Below are 22,089 nucleotides of genomic sequence, written 5' to 3' on the forward strand. Positions count from 1 at the left end.
GATAGCATTAGGTGGAGATGGAGGCACTGCACAATGAGTTTCCTCACATGGAAGTTTCTTTTTGCCATTTGTCAAATTTTACTACTTGGAAGACTCTGATGTTTAAAATAAATAAATGAATACCAGTTCATAAGAAAAAGCCCAAACACAAACAATACTTTCTATTAAATTCAGGTCCGAGAGGAAAAAAAATGGGGGGTGGGGGGATCCACTAACTTCACTTGATAAATTAATCTGTTGCTGCTCTCTCTGCTGCTCCCCTCCTTTCTAACTCGCATATGATTGTGTCAGCCTCACAGATTTTATTCCAAGTGTGAATGTTTCAAACACCACCAGGCCTTTTGTTTTCCATTACCCAATATTACAATGAATGTCAGAGGCAGCAAAACATGGTTTGGTCATCCCTGGTAGCATCCTTAAGCTAGTCAACTGGTTGGTGTCATCCTGTAGTCTCTAGCCAAGACGAACAGAATCCCTTTAGCAAGAAGACATAAGCATTCCACCTAAAATTGAACTGGTATGTGTCATGAAGTCTTTTTTCATTCCCCTGGTTTCTCCCTCTCCCCACATTCCTGTTCTTAAGTGGAAAAAAAGTGGCTTTGCTGCCTACAGCTCTTTAAAATAAAAATAAATAAAAAATCAAAGCCAAAAGATAAAAGCCACTTGGATATGTTCCAGGAACAATTTACATGAAGTGCTTTCAATCTTTTCTTATGACATTTCTTGAACTTTAAAAGAAATATATAAACATTGATAAAAATCTTTATGATCTACAAGATACTTTTCAGACTTTGGAAAATTTCATAGTGCCTTCTCAACTGAAGACAAGTTAGAAGTACCATATAATGCCTTTTTTGTCCTGTTAAGCAGATTTTTTTATTATTTTTTTTTTTATTTAAAGCTTCCATTATCCTTGTATTATAAAACCACAGAATGTTGCATCTGTGTTGAAAAGTGTAAAAATAGCGTGCTGTGCATTGAAAGTGAACACAGAACAGCAAAGGAACACATCAGGTAACAGTGTCAATCAAAAGCTCAGGTAACTGCAAACAAATGAGTTCTTCAGATGTCTGACAGACCGAGCTCTGCTCCCAACTGCCAAATTTAGGTGCAGAGTCAAGCTGACCTTTGCTGCTCTCTCTGCTTTTAAAATATTCTTTCTATTTCTGTTCCTGCTCCACACAGTTTAATTCCCTGTCCAGCAGATGCTTTTGAATCAGACAAACTGATATGACCCCAACTAAGGCAAGAGTCAAGCAATACCGATGACCTTCTCTCCCTCACAATCAGCTGGCAGGCAAATTGTCCTAACTAAATTTACATATTTGATCATTTCCTTTGACCTTTATCACCACAGCTGCACCCTATGATCTGACAGAATGTCCCTGCAAATGTGAATCCTGTCATACTCCGACTGCCAAAAGCAAACACACACAGAAGACTGAAGGAAGGTCCCTATAATAATTTTACAAGAGGTAACGACAGGGAAACACAGTCAAGTGTGTCCCATGAGCAGCAACCACAGACACACAACCCATCTGTGACAGATCTTGGGCTGGTAAAAGACAGCAGTTAAAGCAGTTAAGGTTGTACCCACACCCATCTCACCATACCAGCAGTCAAACTGTAATTTCTTGAAGATTTATTTTCCTTTCTGTGCTACAAACTATTCATTTGTGGAGTAAGGTGATATCCCTTATTTCCTTATGTAGGTATCTCACATGGTCATAGCGTAGCTGAAGTTTTTCAAGTCAAGGAAGGACTGGTACACCAAAAGGTCTCCTAGTTCAAATAATTAAAATCATAATAGCTTTAGGTTTTTTTCAATTTTTCATTTCTCCTTCAGTAGGTGAGCTAGGTTAAATAAAATGCAACATATCAGAACACAAAGTTAGTATACGAGAGTAATTTTCTTCATATCAGATTTTTATAGAAGTCCAGACATCTAATTCCTAGCAAAAATCAGTAAGGGATAAAGACTCAAGTAGCTCTAAAGTATGCTGTGATCTCCTGAGCATGGGCTGCTCTTCATTCCAAACTAATCTGGATGAAGCTTAGAACAACAGCACAGCAGTGAACATTGCTCATCTGGCAGAAAATGAACTAAATCACCTAATACGCCTTTTCCTGCCGTTAACTTTGTGATATGGAAACAGCTTAACAAAACAAAAGAAAATTATTGCATATACAGATGTACTATCATCAAGCCACAGAGATACTGTTTTTTTCTTTACAGGGCAGTATAACTTTTAATCAGCTGATCTATAAAAGCCTGAATTACATTCTGTTCACATCAAGTGAGACAATTTTCCACATCAGATATGAAAAATGCAGCATCGGACAGGCTTGTTCCAGGAGAAAGCAGTTTCTTCCACAGCTTTCAGGTTCTCTGGCATTCACAAGTTCAAGGAACTGCAAAGTAGTGGCACTTGCTAAAAAAAAAACCCCAAACATTACAGAAGAACAATACTCATGCTACCTAAAAGCACAGGGTACAGCATTCAGCCCTGAAGGACTGACAGTGTCACCTCCAGAAGGTATAACACTAAGAGTGTAATTTAATCTTAGACAATGCCTCTCCACAGCCTAGGACAGAGATTGTCAAGATGGGGTGCCAGTGAGGGCCCTCAGCCCATTTCTGTGAGACATGCTGGCTACCCTGCAGCACACTTCAGGTCTTACCAAGATGAGCCAGGGGGTCCTGAGGTAACAGGAGATGAGGGGGAAACACCAATGGAATTTCTCAAAGGAACTAAAGGACCTGTTGGAGCAGGTCCAGAGGAGAGACACAAAAATGTTCAGAGGGCTGGAACACCTGTCTTATGAAGAAAGGCTGAGAGAGTTGAGAATTGCTCAGCCTGGAGAAGAGAAGGCTCCAGGAAGAACCTTATAGCGGCCTTCCAGCACTTAAAGAGGGCTTGTAAGAAAGATGAGGACAAACTTTTAGCAGGGCCTGTTGTAATAGGACAAAGGGTAATGGTTCTAAACTGAAAGAGGGCAGACTTAGACTAGACATAAAGCAGAAATATTTTACAATGAGGGTGGTGACACACTGGAACAGGTTGCACAGATCGGTGGTAAATGCCCCATCCCTGGAAACATTCAAGGTCAAGTTAGATGGGGCTCTGAGCAACCTGATCTAGTTGAAGATGTCCCTGCTCATTGCTGGGGGGTTGGACTAGATGACCTTTAAAGGTCCCTTCCAAGCCAAACCATTCTATGATTTTATGAAGCACTTGCCTGCTCTAGAGGGGACACACTGAACATGCTCTTCTAATAGAGCACAGTCTGCTTTTCACTTTATTTGAGATGAAAGTCAAAATCAAGTGCATAGATTTAATAAAAAGTATAAGTCATGTAGTAAATACTGCTTTTCTGATACAGTAACTGTCCAGTGACTTTCCATTGCTGAAATCAAATGAATTATTGTTAAATTACTCAAACTTCTTACCACCATTTTATTTAAAACTTCATCCTGCAACTAAAATTCTAAGTTGCTCATATTTGCTGAAATGCCCATCAGCTTTACAGATCAACTTTATGAATCAACATAGAAAATAAAGCCTTTCCCATATGTCTCATAAATTGGACTCATGCACTAGTTTTCACAATCAAGTAGACAGGGGTAACTAGTGGGTCAACTTGTACTGACTTCAAAAGCTTTCAGTATGGAGAATCAGGCATTTTGTTATGCTAATTGTTTTGATTTGCTAGAAATAAACATGCCCTAAAACAGCTTAAATAAAATCTCAGAGGTAGCGAACAGTTGGCAAGCCCTGAAGGTTCTGCTACAGACACAACAAGTAACATCTGATGTTCCCTAGGGCCCTGTGCTTGATGCTTTATTTTGCTAGTATTTTTTTCAAACTGCTGTTTTATATAAGACAATGTCAATGGGCCTTGAATCAATGTAACAGGATCCTGCATGTAAAAAAAAAAAATCATAATAAAATGGCTTATATTTGTTGTAGTGGAACATCTGAACTCCCATGTTACAGAATTTTGCAACTACAGGTTTAGTTTCATAAAAATGCAAACACCAACAACAGAAAAAAAGAGCAAATTAAAGCAATAGACTAATTTGAGTTATGATACACATCTGCTACTCCCTCCTTTTAAATGGTAGGATTATCATGCTTACCTGAAAGACCCTACTTGCAGAACACAGCCAATCCCTCAAAACATAGATCAAGAAGAATTTGATAAAAAGTCTACACGTGCAGGGAATTGTCATTTTACAACATATTCCATCTAAGTCCATGTAAGTCTCCCAGTTCAAGAAAATTCTAGTCTAGCATTTCTGCAGCAAGCTGTACCTTTGCAGAGAGCCTGACTCCAGTTCTCCTGTCTTTACAAGCTGGCTCTCTAAAGGCAAGGGGGACTGCAAGAGGCCCCTCTGCAAATATTGTGCATCCACAAGGCCCTGACACGTGGAAAAAACTTGACACTGCCCACCTTCCATAGCTCTGTGGCAACTCCCACCTGGCTGAATATCATCAAGGAACAGCGGTAAAGCAAAGGATCGGGGTTGTTTAAAATCTTTGGTGACAATTCCTAAATAAAATAAAATAAAATAAAATAAATCCAGAACACCAAAAGAAACACATTTGAGCCACAGGCATTATGATTTCTTATTATTGCAGATTTCCTAATCTTTTAAATTAACATGGTTTTCATTAAATGTCAAGATCACCCTGACATGGAAAAAAGGAAAAAGGTGATCTGCAATAACTTAAAGGTACAGTATAGCATCAACCGAACTAAAAGCTAGGCTCTGTTGTAAGGTACTTGTTTTTCTGTGATTTTTGTTGTTTTGTGAGGGTTTTTTAAGATCTATAATTGAAAAAGACTTTGCAGACTTCCATAATCCCCACCCTATATTTCTCTGTGAATGGGCAGAATTTTTTTACATTTCCACTGCTTCTGGGTTTAGACATTAAGTGTTGTCTTGAAACATGGTAAAAACTATCAGTAGCTACGAATCCATTACTAGTTGAGTTCTTTTGGATTATGTTACTTTGCAGATGTCATGGAAAAGCTTATTAAACTGAATGAACATACTATGGCCTGACAGGAACTTCATGTAGTACAGCATTGGCAGAAGAGTCTCAAAGTCTTTTTTTTCCTTAAGATTTTTTTTTTTCCAAATCTGGAAGCTGACACATTGCAATAGTAAATCTAGCTATCTAGAAATTTGTATCTTTTTCTATATGTAATTAAATCACAGCTTCACTCTATCCATTCACAATCAATTTCACATTTCTGATGGTTAAAAAAACAAAACCACTTGGCTAATAGCAGGATTTAATCTGGTTATGTGACTTGCCATGGCTTGCTATCTCTTCAGTTCCCTTCATGAGAGTCTTATTTTGAGTCATACACTTCCCCACTTACTTTCCTGAGCTTCTACAGAAGCACCTGCTGCTGCCCAGAGCTTTCTAATGAGCTATTTAGAGACCAAGGAACAAAAGACTTCCCTGTATTTTCACTCCTCTGCCCATTATCAAGGCTCTTTAAGCAGGGATGAAAGAACTTGACAGCTCCCCTGCAATCTAGGTACAGAGACTCTTATGAGGTCCTGACAACAGCTACCTGCAACGACAGCAGCCTGGATCCATACAAGCTCTTCCCAGAACAGTCCATGATGTTACGAAAAAGAAATATATAGGAAGGTTAGTTTCTCTGTCCCCCACCTCACTCAAAGAACGTAGTAATGTACTTTTTCTTCACCATAGTAACAATAAACTAAAAAGCCTGCTAACACAACCCGCTAAACCTGAAAATATTTTGTGACTGCCAAGAATAATAGCTTACTAACCATGGACTTGTTTTTGTTGTCAATTCACACTGCTGATGACAGCCAAACCTAAAGCCACCCCAGCCTTAAAATGAGGTAAATCTGACACCAGCTGTCCAGCCACACACACACAGATAGCACTCCTAGTTAGCAAACTTTTTTAACTGATACTGTTATTCAGTTCCTCTGGAAGTCTATGCTGTTGTGACTGGACTGGTTTTGGTATGAGGTAATTTAAAGCCTTCTCAGATAGCCCTTCCTCTCGCGGTTCCCTAATGCACAATGTGCCATTTTTGGAATAGGAGTAGCACTGAGGTATTCTGGCCTTCATCTTATGCTAGAATTCTACTATAATTCTTTTTTTCCTTTTCCTCCTCTTTTTAAATAGAAGTTGTAATCCATGTGGCATCAGTTAAAATGTAAGATACAGTGTCATAAAAAATTAACTACAAGGTATGAAACAGGAAATTAGTATCAACATTTTCAAGTGGATAAAGACTTAATCAAAAAAGGAAAAAAAAAACCCCAAACCCTGTAATAACCAGCTGTGCTGGAAGAGAAATTGTCATGTAATTAGGTGATAATAAATGGAGTTGATCAAGAATGCTTTTGGAATCAATTGTATGCAACATTTTACTTCATGACCTTGGCACAAAAAGTAAGTATGCACTAATTGCATCTGCTGATAACCCTAAATTATGATACATTGCTGGTACTGGGGAATCGGCGTATTACAAGAAGCACTGTGACCTGAGGATTGAAGTAAAAAAAATCCAAAGGAACCAAATAGTACAAAGGTCATGCATTTGCTAGTCATAACAAGGATATGCGCAATACAAGGGGAATCAATCCACTGAAAAAAGAGAGAGGGAAAACAACCTGAGTTACTACTGAAATGCAAAATGACTACATTTCACAAATAAGATATAGCTGAAATAAAGGCAAACGTGATTCAGACAACATTTCTAGGAAAGACAGGGACATATTAATGTCATAGTTCAAGGCACCAGGGTAAAACACTACTTTTAAAATGCTAGTATCTGGAATAGATTTTATACACCTCCAGCTATGTATTCATTGTTGGACAAGGCAGCAAAACACTGTACACTTCTGAAAGATAATACATGCCCCAAACATATTAGCAGCATGACTATGTCAGTAGAAAATGAGGGTTTAGATTCAAAAATTAGCATGTAAATGCAAACATTTATTTTAAATTTCAGTCTCCTCTGAAACCTACCTTTCAATTTACAAGGCTGAGTGTGTAAAACTGACCAGGGATCACTGGGTGCACACTTAATTAAACAATTTGAGAATGAAGTTAGCTTTTCCATGAAAAAGAACTAGTAAGAATGTAGAAAACTGGTACAGGTGTATTTGGAATATTACTTCTACTTCTTACAAGTAATTCCATGCAATATTTAACAGGAATTTAAAATCTTGCAGGTATGGCACCCTTCCAGACAGAGATGAGAGTGATCTGGCCCACTCCATTATCTCCTCAAATCTGTTTGCTTACTGTTGGACCTTGTTTCAGTCAAGTCTTAGTAATGGACAGAATTCACAACTCACCTTTGTACATTCATATAAATCATGATAGTCATTTTGAGTTCTGTAAAATGTAGGTTGAAAGTCTGCACTGATGCTTGAACTTTGCCCATTAACCCCCAAAGACCATTTCTTCCAAATGGGAGTTTCATTTATTTTTAAATAGCAGATCACTTGTTAGAAAGTTTTGTTTTGACTGTCTGGATGGAAATGGGTTCCACCTAAATGTGCCCAAGAGACATTGAGCTTCTTAGCTTGAATAATTCTCTGGAAGAAGTACAACTAGGTGTCAGGTGACTAGGTATCAAGTTTGTGTACTGAGAGGTGGAAGATCTGAATCCAAGTGGAACACAGTGGAGAAAAAAAATGGTATAAAAGGGCTTAGCATCTCCAGGTAAGGTCCAGCTCCACCAAAGTAATATGCAAGGTAAGGGCCTTATCTTCAAGACTGGATGAGTGCTGCTAAAAGCATGCAAGTGTCCTGACAACTTTTTAACCTAGTGAGAAAAGAGCACACCTTGCACAGCAGAACTAAAATAGACAGCTGCATGTGATTTTCTCTTGGTTTTGTACATCTGTCTTTACCATGACAACTAGTAAACGTTAATGCTCTGCTACAGTAAAATATATTTATTCTTCTAATTTTCCTAGGTTTAGTTTCTGAGTGGCTGAGAAGTCCCTCCATTATAAGGGCTGGTGATTTGCAGTAAGTCTCTCAGTATGCACCAGTGCAAGCTAGGCTGCAGAGATGGAAAGGCCTTCTGCTACACTATACAGGCTCAGCTAAGAGCTAGCAACACAGCATCTCCATTTGGGAAAAGAGATTTCCCAGTGAAAAATATAAACCAGCGTATCCTTCACATGAAAGGAGACAGCAAGGTCTAGGCCTAAATCCCAAGAGGTTCCCATGAGCTGCAATAATCAGCAATATTATTGCTCAGGGAATAACAGAAGCATGTATGTCAAGAATGCAAAAAGCAAAATACTATTATGCCGGAAATCCCTTGCTGAATTTGTATGCAGTACAGGTTTTGGTAATTAGTATTACACAGAAGTAAGGGGTTTGGGGGGGGGGGGGGGGGGGGATGGGGCGGGGAAGTGAGGATGTAATCCATTCAGTCTTTACCAAGAATATATAGAGCCCGGAAGGACCTGACTTAAACCCAATTATATAATATATCAAATCTAATAAGGGCACTTGACTGAAGATTTCCCTCAGACGGTACAACATCCAGACTACTCATCCCTTTCCTTTTTTTTTTCTTCTCCTTTCAGTACTAGGAAAAAAGGAGCAAGTTTGGTCTTCTTTTTACTATATTCTGAATAAGCGGCTTAACTGTTTAAGTTCTAAATCACCAAAACCAGAGTGCAGAATTGCTTAAGGTAAGTTGGGAAGTCAATAGTGATCTCAGAGTATTCTACCAGATAAAGTAAACATTCAAAAACACTAGAGGCTACTGAACTTTGATAGTCCTCCTATATTTGTCCTACATTAAACTGTATCTTTGTGTTTTTCTCCTTTATAGTTTCTGCCTTAGCTGATAAACCAGAAAAGTGCAAGTTGAAAACAGCCTATGTGATAAACTTGGTATAACCCCACCCACTGGCTGATTCAGGAATACCAACTGCAGCAATTCTGGCTAAGTAAATCCTAGAGTAATTCTTTGCCTTCTAATGTACAGATTAACCAAAAAGACCACTACCAGCAAACACTGCTCAATCACTAGGAGTCACAAGGGAAATGTTAAACGAGTGTATTTCTTACTACAGCCTTCAAAGACTGGTAATTCCCAACAACAGTGACTGAAGACTTGACCAAGATTTTATACATACCAGATTTTACTCGTATAAACAGATACTTAAGGCACAAATATTCTAATATAATAGTCTTCAATAAAACTATTTAAACACAGACTGCTGGTGCTGAACTCAAGATTCACAAACAATAACCCTAGTGTTTCTGAAGTACGTGAGAAATCATTAAGTTACAGAGCTTTTTCTTTATGAAAATAGCTATATACATTTATATGCACCAAGAAAAATAAAGTCACGGGTTAATATTCACTAGGCTGTAAAGTTCTGTTACTAGAACACCATACTTGTATCAGTTACCAGCAGCAACAGTGCACTATATCAATAACCAAATGTTTAGTATTTGGGAGCCTGTGAAAAACTGGAAAACTGCTCTGATCAACTCTTGTACCTGGGAAGCACTTTTTGCACCATTAACATGGAAGGCTTGCAAAACAATGATTCAAATTCTTCTGCAAATTAAACTGTGCAGGTATGAAAAGAAATCAATTACATGTTAGAATTTACGGGAGAGATCCCAGCCAGTTGAAGTCTTTGAAGTAGAAATCTGAGCTCAAATTCAATTTTGACGGCATCCAATCAAGCCAAATAATTTCAGATAGTCTGGCAGGAATTTCAGAAGTTAATAGACTTCTAAGCATTTCAAATGGCACCTCTTGTGTGACTTTGGCATACTTAAAAAAAGAAGTCTTGTCCAGTTTTGGAGAAGACTTAAAAATGAAATGATTCACTTCAGGCGTGGAAGTACAAAACTCAGACTTACTTTCACGCCTTGGTCCTAAAAACTGAAGTCCATTAAATAAAGTTCAAAGCCTTTTCATCACTCAAACTGTTCCCAGCAGGGAGAATTCAACCCTCTTACTTTCCCTTAAAGTTAAACCCTAATTCTGACAGGCAAAGAATAATTAGCAGAACATATATTTTTATTTGACTCCCTCCAGTAGTAACAGTACATATGTGTATACACATGCACACTGTCTACTTGTCTGGCAGAAGGATGTATCACTAAGCCAGTGTGGGTGAGTTCAAGTGATCTCCCTAACAGCAGAAAGTTGACACAGTTTACATTATTTGTTTAATAGTGTATCCTATAATTTTGTGATACTGTCAGAAAAAATAAAAGGTTTTAAAAGTCGTCATTTCTAAAGTTGTATCAGGTGTAGTTCAGTACAGACACACTTTCTTATGATGTTAATGAAGTGACACATCAATAAATCGGTATTAACATAGTTTGGTAAATTTTAAAAATGACAACATCTAAAAGCTTTAAGGCATCATTTCTTTTGACTTATCCTACAGTCATTAATTTGAAAACCAGAGCACAGACAATTAGATACTATGGCAACAGACCAAACTGAGATGTATTACATATATGAACCTGTGCAGACAGACCTTTTCAATTGTTCCTTCACTTGCTACTAAAGCTAAACATTCCCTCTGCAAGGTAACCTTGCTAGCAGACACACACACAAAAAAAGAAATGTTTAATATTATTAAATATCTACCTGAGAGCTTCATGAGGAGCTCAGATGCTGCCTTGACTGACATGTCCTGCCTCATCACATTTGCCTGCACTTCTGGTGGCTTGAGTTTCTCCTCAGGGATGTTTGGAGCTGAGGCTTCGGATTCGTGGCTGAACACATAGCTGGACTGAGACAAGGCTGAACTTGCAGCTTCTTCATCCTTAGGCTCCTCTTTCACTTTAAATTTAGGAGTCAAGGGCTCTTTTTGATTTGCAGCTGTCAAGAGAAAGAAAGAAGTGAGACTTAATGAGGTATGTAATATATAATCATAGAGCAGCTAGTAACAGGAAGAAACCATAACCCAAGAAATGCTAGAGCAGGTACTGAAAGTGAGCATGTCAAACAGCATTCAAAGATGCTTCAAGAGGTAAACAAACTTCTCCATCTTTTGTACAAAGGGACAGTTTTGAAACACAAAACCTGCATGTACCAGAGCTCAAGAAACAGTCCTTCTCTTTAATTTTTGCCTCTACTCCTCCTAAAAGCATTGCCCTGATCATTGGTTTGTAGGTCTTCTATAGGCTCGACAGAAGTTTAAAACATCATTTCACGTAAGGGCAAATTTGGCAAAGCCGTGGGTACTACATACTGAGTTCTTTGAGCATGGAAAAGAAGCAAGAGATGAAGACTAGAAAGAGGAAACTAAGAACGGAGTAAAAGGGATAAGACACCAAATTCTTAGGTCCTAAAAGTTGGTATTTATTAAGAAAGAGGGCAGAGGGATTTTCAGAAGACACCATTTCAGGTTCAACACCCATAAAAAAGAAAGTTTAAAATAATCCTTTCAAATACTCCATGTAAGCAGCTGCACAGCCTCAGAGAAGGGTACAGCAACCTTGGGGCTGCTTAAAATTTACACACTGAAAAATGCTGTTCTTGAATGGTCTTTCCAATACCCCTTGACAGCAGTAGATCCTTGGCACTGCATTTGGTTGAAGGGATAAAACCAAGAACACCTCCTAAACAACACTTCCAAACCCCAAGCAATATAATTCCACAGGCAGACTACACGACAAACTATTTTTCAGCAGCTCTTCTTGTAATTTTTTAGGTTGGTCCAGTAAGACATAGTTCCTTCCCTGTCTCTTAGCGGCTTTTTCTTGTTCAAAATTTCACTTTAAATTCCCAGTAACACACAGCAGATGACTCCTTCAGTGCCCTAAACTTTGATGAGTTTACATCTTTCTTACCTCTCTAAACCTCTGTCTCCACAAATATGAAAGACAGAGCCTTGTCCCCATTTAGTTATCTTTCTGAGCTCCCTCACCACTTACCTCACTACCTCTCCTACATATTTTCCTCCTTCCACATGACAATCCCCTGCCTACCCTCATGACTCTTGCAGATGAGCTCTGTCAAATCTCATTCAGACCCCATAAGAAGGATGTACCCCACCACCCCTTTCACAGGCTGCAGCAGGGCATTAGAAGCTGATGTGCCTTGCCTGCTGCAGAGAACTGCTTTACAAACCCATTACACAAACAGGAAAAGCCAAGGAACCGGCACATCACAGGGAGCCATTGCTCCCTCACACTTCAGAGCTGCCACCCAGGATAACAATGCTAAAAACAATGTTGACAACAGATATTCTCCTCAGCAATTCCCTCAAAATCTGACTCCTAAAGAATCTGAATTCCTGCATCCCACTGTGAGCTCACCATCTCCCAGAGACCTCAGCCCTAAAATACAGGGCACAACTGTCATCTTTATCACAGACGTTTCCATTTGCTACTTTGAGCTTTGTTCATTTTCACACAGTCCACTGGTTTGTGGTTTTCTTTTTATTTTTAAAGTTACTACATTACCCTGTAACACAATACTTGCATCTTTTCAGTTTATATTCCAGGGTTGTTTGATTTTTCTCCTTTCTTATTGGTTGGCAAGCCATTACCAAAGAACAAGATTAAAGCAAGTGGTATAAACAGTGTACACATAAGCAGCATGTACATACACATTGGTGCTTTTCACTACTTCAGAAATTAAAGTAGCTTATATGTGTAATTTTTAATATGACCTATAAGCACTTTTATAAGTATCAGGAGTTGCTGTTTCCTTTTTACAAAAAAGAGTAAAAGCAGAAAAATGAAACATTAAAGCATGTTTTAATCCATCAAAATACAGGTTAAGGCTCTCAAACCAATCTTAACTTTACCAAGGTACTTCGAAAAAAAATTCCATCTGTCTTCTTTATCCAGGTCTACATCTTTCTACCTCAGTCTGTTCTGAGGTTTGACCTGAGGTGATGAATGGTCAGCAAAAAAACAAACAAAAAAAGCCCATATCTTCTATGCCACACTACCTTCTACATTCCTCCTCTTTTAAAACATGCCACTCTAGCTGCTACTGATATGAAAAATACTTTCACCAGGAGCTGAGTACAACTGATACAGAACATTCTGCCTGAACTTTCAGAGAACCTGGAGGAAAATAAATAAATAATTAAAATAATCTTTCTTATTTATTAATTTCAAGAAGGTATTAATTCAAATTGTCCCAGAAAATAAAGGACACGTGAGTCTGAGTGAAGAGGTAAAGATGACCCACTGAGAACAATCATTAAGCTGTGAAGCCAGCTATGTTTCTGCCCATGAACGAGGGCAGAAAACAAACCAGGTAGAAGAAGCACTATAGACAAGGTCCAGCATACACTTTTACCATTTAAGATAGAGTGATATTAAACTCACATACCCAGATCAGTGTAAGCTTGCTACCATACACCATGGTCCATGATAAGCCAGATAAAGAACAATGTAAGAACATCCATAAACAAATAGAAGCACTGTAACAGAATCCATGTAATATCACAGTCAAACTATGAACTTTTTTCAGAGTCAGACGCTACAGTATGCAGTGGGAGATGCCTTATGGATTCCCCTACCACAAAGAGGAGGATCAAAAGGGGTGCTTTTAGAAGAAATTAGCATTTATTAAACGCTTTTATCACCATGCCAAAACTCAGCAGTCAATTTGACCTAATCCAAGGGCAGGTGTTAAGCAGCACCTCTGTGCTCTTCATCTCAGGATATTCTCAAACTCTACTGAGATGAAGCCAAGTTCTAATAGCTCAGAGAACTAAAAATGCAAGGTAGGTCACATCAGAGTTTAAATAGCTTCATGACAGCGACACATCCAGAATGAGTTGAACAGGGTATCCATCAAGTTTCCCTTCTTTCTTATGTCTCACTTTCCCTTTCTTTCCCTACCTCACACATTAACTCTCCTACTGTGACAGCACATGCTGCTATAAGCCATTGCTCCCTCACACTTCAGAGCTGCCACATGGGATAACAATGCCCAAAACTATGTTGAGAACAAATCCATGAGCACAACATCCGACATAATCTAAACAAGCTCTTCATGAGATCAGTATACTCAGTTTGTCCCTGTGTGTCTACAAGACATCACCTATGAGAAATACAAAACATGGTTGGGGTCCCACAATCCAGAGGAAGTCCTGAAGACATGCATTTGGCGGTATTACATCAAGCAGAAAAGAAACCCAGACTACTGTTCTTACCTATGTTGCTGGTTCTGCCTACTCAAGCTGCTTTACTTTGGACAGGAGATAGAATTAATATATTAATTAAAGTTTTCTTTCTTTAACAGACAGCACATCCTTTGAACCAACCATACTTTCAAAAAAATCAAACATTTTAATTGTAGGCATATCACAAAAATGGAAGAGTTATTTATCTTCATTTTCTTCCCCTAGAAAACAAAACCAATTAAAATCAGACAACTACTGGGTCAGTTTTAACCCTACTGCTTCAATTAATGGGGCTTTTACTTTTTATTGAAATATAGTAAAGCAGATTCCAGTATAAATGTAGCCTAAATAGAAGGACGAATTAAAAAAAAAGAGGAGGCTGTCTAGTCTATCAGATGCATGCATTAAAACTACAGGGGGAAAAAAAAAACCCACCCAAAAATAATCCTCATCACTCTTGCCTCTGTCCCATTTTGGATCCACAATCATGGGTAAAATTGCTAACACATGGGAAATAGCAACAATGACGTGTCCACTAGTCATATTAGGGAGAACAATAAACAGATGTAAGAAAGAACTTTTCAAATAAGGTGAAAAAAAAGTTGACTGAGACCAGTTTTTAAAACCTATGATTGAAGAATCTTTGAAAAATTATAACTAGACAAGGATTAAAAAGATGGTGTTGACATCTATCACAGTCTACTTGAACAACAAATTATTAGTCCCCAGAAGGAATAACATCTATCTACATACAAAAATAAACATACATATACTTAATTTGTATTTAATTTACATTCATTCTGAACTGCAATGAGAACAGACTGAAGGATGTGTTGCCTGCAGACTGAATCAAAAAAAAAAAAAAAAAACCAAAAACCCAGCAAATAAATTTTGAAATATACAGCAAAGAAAAAAACCCAAACAAACAACACAAAAACCCACCCAGCAAACGCAACCAACAGGCAGCAGTCTCTCAAGCAGGGTTGATAATTCTCCATTTGTTCCATTCCATATCCAGAAAAAAACCCAACAAAACATATCAAAGAAGATTCCAGACTGCTGATTTTTATCTTTCTGGCAACTGGAATCATTTGATCCATTTGGCGAAAGTAGATGATGAAAGTTATAACACTTTCCTTAAGCTGCCAAATGCCACAAGAAAAGCTTTGGGCATCTGCCACTAATCTGAAACACTCTGATAGAAGCTGCTAACTGCACCAGTCCACTTACAAGGTTTTCCAAATCCTCATAATGTTTATAATTGAAAAAGGAAAAATGGGCCGATTGCTTCAAACCAAGCTCAATGTTACAAGTCACCATCTGCAAGGAGTTGGTCACCATTCCATCTTCATGAGCAAAGAATGTGAGAAAGAAAAAAGAATCCACCACAAAAATGCTGCCATGAAACAGGCCATAAGAAAAAGCATCTACAGAGTTTGAGTCAAAAGGAACTGTGCTGAAAACGCTGCAGTACACCGCTGCACCATCTTATTATTTTACAAGTGATACCTGACTACGGCTTCAAAGGTGAGAAAGAGCAAGCCAGTCAAGGCTGAAGGAAAAAGGGAAAGTAAGGACACATTCCAAAAAGGCACTGCAAATTGAACTGGTGTCCTTGAGATCTTGCAGGAGAACCTCCTTGCGATTCTCCTCAGAGCCACCACGGTAAGAGAACCCTAGTATGACTTTTACCTAAGGAAGAATGGACAGTGTTTTATCCAGGTCCTACTGGAGCAAGAGCATCGGAATGACACAGGGAGCCTTCCATTCCAGGTGGTAAGTTGTGAGCTGGCGTAGTTAAAAGAAACCAAGGACCTTTGCCAGATCAGTTCTACAGTATTTGGAAGACACGTTTCCCCAACACTGAGCTTCATCGTCCTGAAGGCAGCTGCGGTCAGTGAAGGGTATGCATTGAGTCATCCACTGTTTTCGCTCTAGTAATTGAAATGTGCAGGTAGGTGTTGGTGTCCTGCACAGAGACAATGGCTTGAATCTGGTGACATTCAAGAACTAAGTAAGGGGTACAAACACTGCAGAAGCCACCACTGGTGAGCTAATTGCTTGCAAGAAAAATCTATGCCACTGGAACCTATCGGAGAATCTCCAGATTAAAATCCAATTGGTCTGATAAATTATGTCCAACTTATAAAACACAGAAGCTGTCTACACTGTAAGTGGCCCAAAAGGAGAAATACTGTTGTTCTGGCAGGACAGTCTAGCTGGTGTCTCAGGGTTTTTTTAGTGCCTTCTGCCCTGGAGTATTAATCTGTCCCAGAGCACCTCATGTTACCTAACCCTCCTGGGAGTGCTAACTCAATTACATCTCATTTTCAAAGTCCTCTATCCTGCCCTCAACCAAATAAACCAACCTATAGGGCTACAAGGAAGAGGATGGGAACTATCAACATAAAAAGCTACCTATGACTCAAGGGTGCTCAGAATTGAAATGTTCCTTTTTATCAAAGCAGTGGAATGGCAGAGTAGACAATCATGAAAAGTATGATGATGTCAAGACTTGCCACCAGTGGGCTTCCAAAGATCACTTAAAATATGAGGGCTTCCAAACCATCTTGCTGAAGTACATTAAAAGTGTGTAAGCAGAGGTTAAGAAAAGTCCAGCTAACTATCCTGATCGTCTCTAAAGCTGCTTTGCTTTTAAGGAGCTGTAGTCAAGCAAAATGAGACACAGCACAATCCTGCCACTGTTCTCTCAAAAATCACAATGTTCCAGTTCAAGTGAAATGGAGGAATTAGGCAAACTACTAGGGCACCTGTAGGACCATACATCCACACCCCCCCCAAGATGTCTGTTATACAGCCAAAGTCCCACCTGCTAAACAAGGTTGCACTGTCTCCCAAGACCATCTTCTCCTTTCAGGGTAAAAATCAAAACAGCAGCATAGGTAAAACTCTAGGGAAGCTGGAGCAAAGAGGGGGAGGAGAGTGAGAGGAGCAAAGGGAAATTTGTTGCTGATAGGAAAGAATTGTTTGCAGTATAAAAATTTCTTCTCTCTACAAAGGAACAGAAACAGGACCAGACTGACCTCTGTATTTGTTTAAGAAAACAAAAACCAAAACAAACAATCAGAGATGATTGAACTAACAATGTGTTCAATTCCCATTTTGGACAGATGTGAGAGAAGGCTCATGAGCTAGGACTTCTGCCCAGAGTAATGGTGTAATCAGGGACGCAAAAGAGCCATCAGTCTAGTCTAGTCTTATACTCCAAATGTAAGCGTTCATGCAAGTATTAAAACTAAATAGTAAGCAGAGAGCTGGTCCAGAATCATATTCATGTCTTCTTTTAAGTTGTATTGGGTTGAGTACACAAAAAAAGCAGTTTGTTATCTTGCATTTTAAATGACTGAATTAAAACAGAGTCTACACTGTTTTATCTTGTTAAATTCTCCATATTCTTTCAAGGTTTAAAACATGATGGATATGATTTTAAGGATGTCAGATAATTGTGGATGTAAGACTAGCAATTGCTGAAAAAAGATTGTAAGGGTGGTGATAAATCAGTGGCAAAGATTAGTACAGGCTTTTATTTGCCCAGGTTTTAATTAGCCATGCTATTGCCCCTTTTCAGTTTTATTTTAAATTAAAGGTCTATAACGAAATTACGAAAACGTGAATCTGGATAGACACTTCAAATGGAGATCTTGATGACATCAGGGTATTTACACCGACAGAAGCACTACGGATTTCACACTATTTGAAAATTAAGGATATGGCTCAATAATTGCTAGTCCTGTGCATTTACATCTTCTAATTGAAATTTTACATTCTGCATAAGCAATGAATCCTAAATATAGGCAGCATGGTCTTTTCTTTGGAACTTGCTATACAAATACATCAATTATGACAATTTAATTGGATATGCTTTTATTTTATTAAAAATAGCTGTTTGAAGACCAAGCCAGTCAGTTTAATACTGTCAATGGCAAATGCTAAAACATTTCAAATTACTTGTGTTACCTTTAAGGAGTGTAGTAATTTTCAAGAGCCAAACAGAACAAATAATCTAAGTGATTACTTAGCTTATCTACTAATATTTTGTATGTAGCTGTCTGATGATTTACTATGTCATTATTCCATTAATGGAATCAGCTAATAAAACATGAATGCAAAGTCCAAGTACTTTGGACAGTCACCAGAATCCCATGGTGGCATTATTTTCCAAAACAAAGATTTGACTCCTCATGTGATAGTGACAACAGATAGGACTTCAACTGGGAGAAACATAGTTTCTCATTTATTTAACATGGCCAGCCCCAAACCCTCACTACATTCTCTTTCATTTCTCCTCTCTATTTTAAAGTTTTTACATGCAAGTAACTTGGGGGACATAAAAAGAACTGCAGAAGCAGGGCACACGTGGTAATATACACTGTCACAAGATTAAGAGATGCTTTCTAGAGTAATGCACTTGGTGAACACAGAGAGGTAGGGGAGAGAGGCTAGCACTGAATTACACTTTACAATTACTGTTCCTGCGCAGAATTCCTTTGAGATCAATAGTGCAAGAATCCCATTCATTTTGATGGGATTAATTTATTTTCGAATGTTATGAAAAGTAACTGCAGCACATAACACAGCCACAGTAATAACTTCACTAGAGTAACACCAGCCATTGTAATTTGGACCACTGTGAAATTCGGGTTTTATTATAAAAGAAAGCAAGCCTTAGAAGTGGGTGGAAGGACATTAGTATTTAAAAAGATGCATTGTATAATGTCTGCCACTGAAACAGGAAAAGCAAATACTCTGCAAATTAAGATATGAACACAGTTATAAAGTTTCAAAGCAAAAATAAAGGACTGGGGGAAGAAAACATTCTGGCAAAGCACAGATCCAGCAAAGTACTCTGCAACTTGAAGCATACAAACAGTCCTACTGAAGTAAGAGGGGGAAGATCTGAAGGTAAAAACATGCCAATGCTTAAATATTCTTCTGTTTATATGTTAAGGAGACATCTGCTAACTAACTTTACAAACAATAGCCCTTTCCAAATTTAAATAGCATTTTGGAGAATCCTTTTGAATTTCTTATGAATTTAAAAGCATCTCCTACCTTAAACTAGGGTCTAGAGAATGGAATCTGGAAAAAATTCAAGATTTGTTCTTATTTTTAGATTTATATTGGGCGATTTGTGTTATGCTTTATTTCATAAAACATGTAACTAAAAATCTTTCTGGCAAGCAATGGCACAGAATTAGGGCTGAATGGATCTCAAAAGGTCACCCACACCAATATTTCTCATCCTTTTTAAATCTAAGGCCTCCCTAAGCCTTTCTGAAAAAATTCAGAGGCCACTTTGAGCAGCGTCATCACAATTCATGCCTGGCCCAGTCAAAATCAGGTCTAACTTTGAACACCTATAAATTTTTTCCCCACTTTGCTTCTTTACAGCTGGCTGCTTGTTTTTGTTCAGCTGAAATTTCTTTCAACTACTTCTCATGTCCTATGGTTCACTGACTGAGATAGACAGATCTAGTCCATCCTACTGTCTAATATGTGAACAACCACATCTGACAGGTAGTTATCTAATCCGTTTTTAAAATTGTCCAGTGGCAGAGATGCCACAATCTCTCCAGCCATACTATCATAGAGGTTTAATGACCCCAACTTTTGGAAAGGTTTTCCTAATGCCAACTTAAACCCTACAGCAATATAAACCTGTTATTTTTTGGCCTAATTACAAAGAACAACCAGAGTTTATTTCCTTCTCCCCAAGGCAAACTTTTTAATGCATTAAACACTTATTAATGACTCACCTTAGTCTTCTGTATAGCCTTCACAACCTCACCCCTTTTATCCATCCTCACTGGACATGTTTTCTAAACCTCTGGTCATTTCTGCTGCTCTCCTCCTTCAAAGTCTTTCCAACTGTCCACACTCTTCATAAACTATAGTGCCAAAATCTTGGACTTTAGCAAAACTGAGAACAGCAGGATTGTTTCCCCCTTCCTTGAGGCTGTTTCTCTCTGTATACAGCTAGTTGTTCCTGGGTTTGTATTTGTGCAACTGTTTGTTGAACATTTGCACATTTTTTACAGATCTCCTTTGACTGCAACTCTTCTCTTTTGACTGTGAACTACTTTCAATGTACTCTTTTCCAACCATCTGATATCCACTTCATCTAGACTAGAAAGGTACTGCACTGCACAATGAGAAATAATGCTGAGAGCCCAGATTATATAACATGCTTATTAAGATTCCATTTTCAAATTCATAATAGTTAATAACCACCAATTTTGTACCACCTTTCACCCTAGGTGCACCAGTTAAACTTTGGACACTATAACTCTTAGGTCTGAAGCACTTCTTTGAGTTCCACACATGGAAAAACAAAAGGCTGAAACTGTACAGAAGTGAAAACCAACAGGCTCTGAGGTCTACTATGAAACTGGAGGCATACAAACTGATACCAACCAAGAAGAAGACGAGCAATAAACATTGGCAAGCAAAAATAAATGTTCATTTAAACCATCAATATTCAATAAGAATAAATGCCAAATTCTAAGTCTATATATCTATCTATTGCTTCTTTCTTAGCCACAAGGCCCATCAGAGAAGAAAATTAGATTATTTTGACATAATTTGGTCTCGACAAATCTGTGTTGGCTGTTACAATTGGCATATACAATTTGAGATGTCAAAAGATTTATATCCTTGAAAAGGTAGGGCCAATAATTGAAGTTCCAATGGGCCTAACGAGAGTGTCATAATAAAGAAATCACTCAAAGGAACTGGGTTCAGCACAGCAAGCAGTCAAAAAACGCAGCTAATACTTAGCCAACTTGCTAAAAGAGAACTACTTCTACTCTAAATTTATGCACGGTGTATGGAGGAAAGCATGAGCTAAATGTATATAACACAATATAAATCTCAGGAGAAAAGAAATTCCTTTCCTTCTAACGTTGCCTTTCTTGTGTAGTAAACTTGGTGACTGGCAGCACATTTTCATCCAAATATGCACACATACAAAATTACAGATACATCTCACTCCCCCAGTGACTTTATAACATGTTGCTAGGTAACAGTGCATACAAGTCAGGTTTCAAGACCTTTAGTAAGTCACCATAAAATAACTGTATAGGCCTTTTGCATGAATAATGTACATTTGTATCCTTTTTCTGATGCCAATAGATTAGACATTGACAACATGACCGTCTGCCAAACTATAAACAGTTCCCCATCAACTGCTACATGAAAACAACACATCAAAATGTTATTTGTTTTTTCAGCTTTCAGCCTTTCCCCACCTCCTGCTTTCTGCTCTCATTCTGCTACATGCAGCCATCCTGAGCGCTACCATCTATGGGTCAGTACAGTTGATGTGTAGAGCCACTTAGATCGCAGCAACCCAAATTTAAGATAGACATCAGAATGACAACACGTATGGGACAGCTGTCAGGCAACATAAAAAAAATGGATTTCATATTGAGTCCAAATTTGAAACTCAATTTAAAAAAAGTACAAGCAAATCAAAACAGACTCAACCTTCAATGTTGTTCATTTTTTCATTGAGCATAATAACAACTTGTATCAACAGATTATTTTTAAAAGAGGAGATTTCTGTGGCTTCTTCCAACCCACACAGCAAACCATTTATGCCAGCCCATTTCATCTCCTGCTTGCCCTCAGTTCTCTTCCGTTTAACTGGTTGGCTCCATGAACCCTCAGACATGACTTCTTGTCTTTACCCATTCTACTTGACTCCCCACAGAACTGCAATCCCAGAGGTATAAAGGCCTGGGCAGACGGGGACCACAAGCCTTTCCAAAATAAATGGCTGTGGTTACACTGAGGCAGTGGCATTAGGACAGAGCTAATTCCTTAGTTTAACTGACAATAAAATTTGCTAAAATGCAACTTACATTCCATTTAAAGGAAAAAGGTGACCAATTATTCTCTTT

General features: G+C 38.3%; 1 protein-coding gene across 5 annotated transcripts in view; it reads right to left on the reverse strand.

Moving 5' to 3' along the window:
• ZNF827 (zinc finger protein 827) overlaps nt 1-22,089 on the reverse strand; it is a 106,462-nt gene that overhangs the window by 40,801 nt on the left and 43,572 nt on the right. For all 5 annotated transcript variants that reach the window (XR_005826062.1, XR_005826064.1, XR_005826063.1 and 2 more), the window contains exon 5: nt 10,663-10,896. Coding sequence is in view for 2 of the 5 variants with exons in the window: in XM_040582207.1 (XP_040438141.1) it covers nt 10,663-10,896 (234 nt within the window). In the remaining 3 variants the exon portion in view is untranslated. The remainder of the gene's footprint in view (nt 1-10,662; nt 10,897-22,089) is intronic.

The sequence above is a fragment of the Falco naumanni genome, chromosome 1 (assembly GCF_017639655.2).
Source record: "Falco naumanni isolate bFalNau1 chromosome 1, bFalNau1.pat, whole genome shotgun sequence".
NCBI classification, from domain to species: domain Eukaryota; kingdom Metazoa; phylum Chordata; class Aves; order Falconiformes; family Falconidae; genus Falco; species Falco naumanni.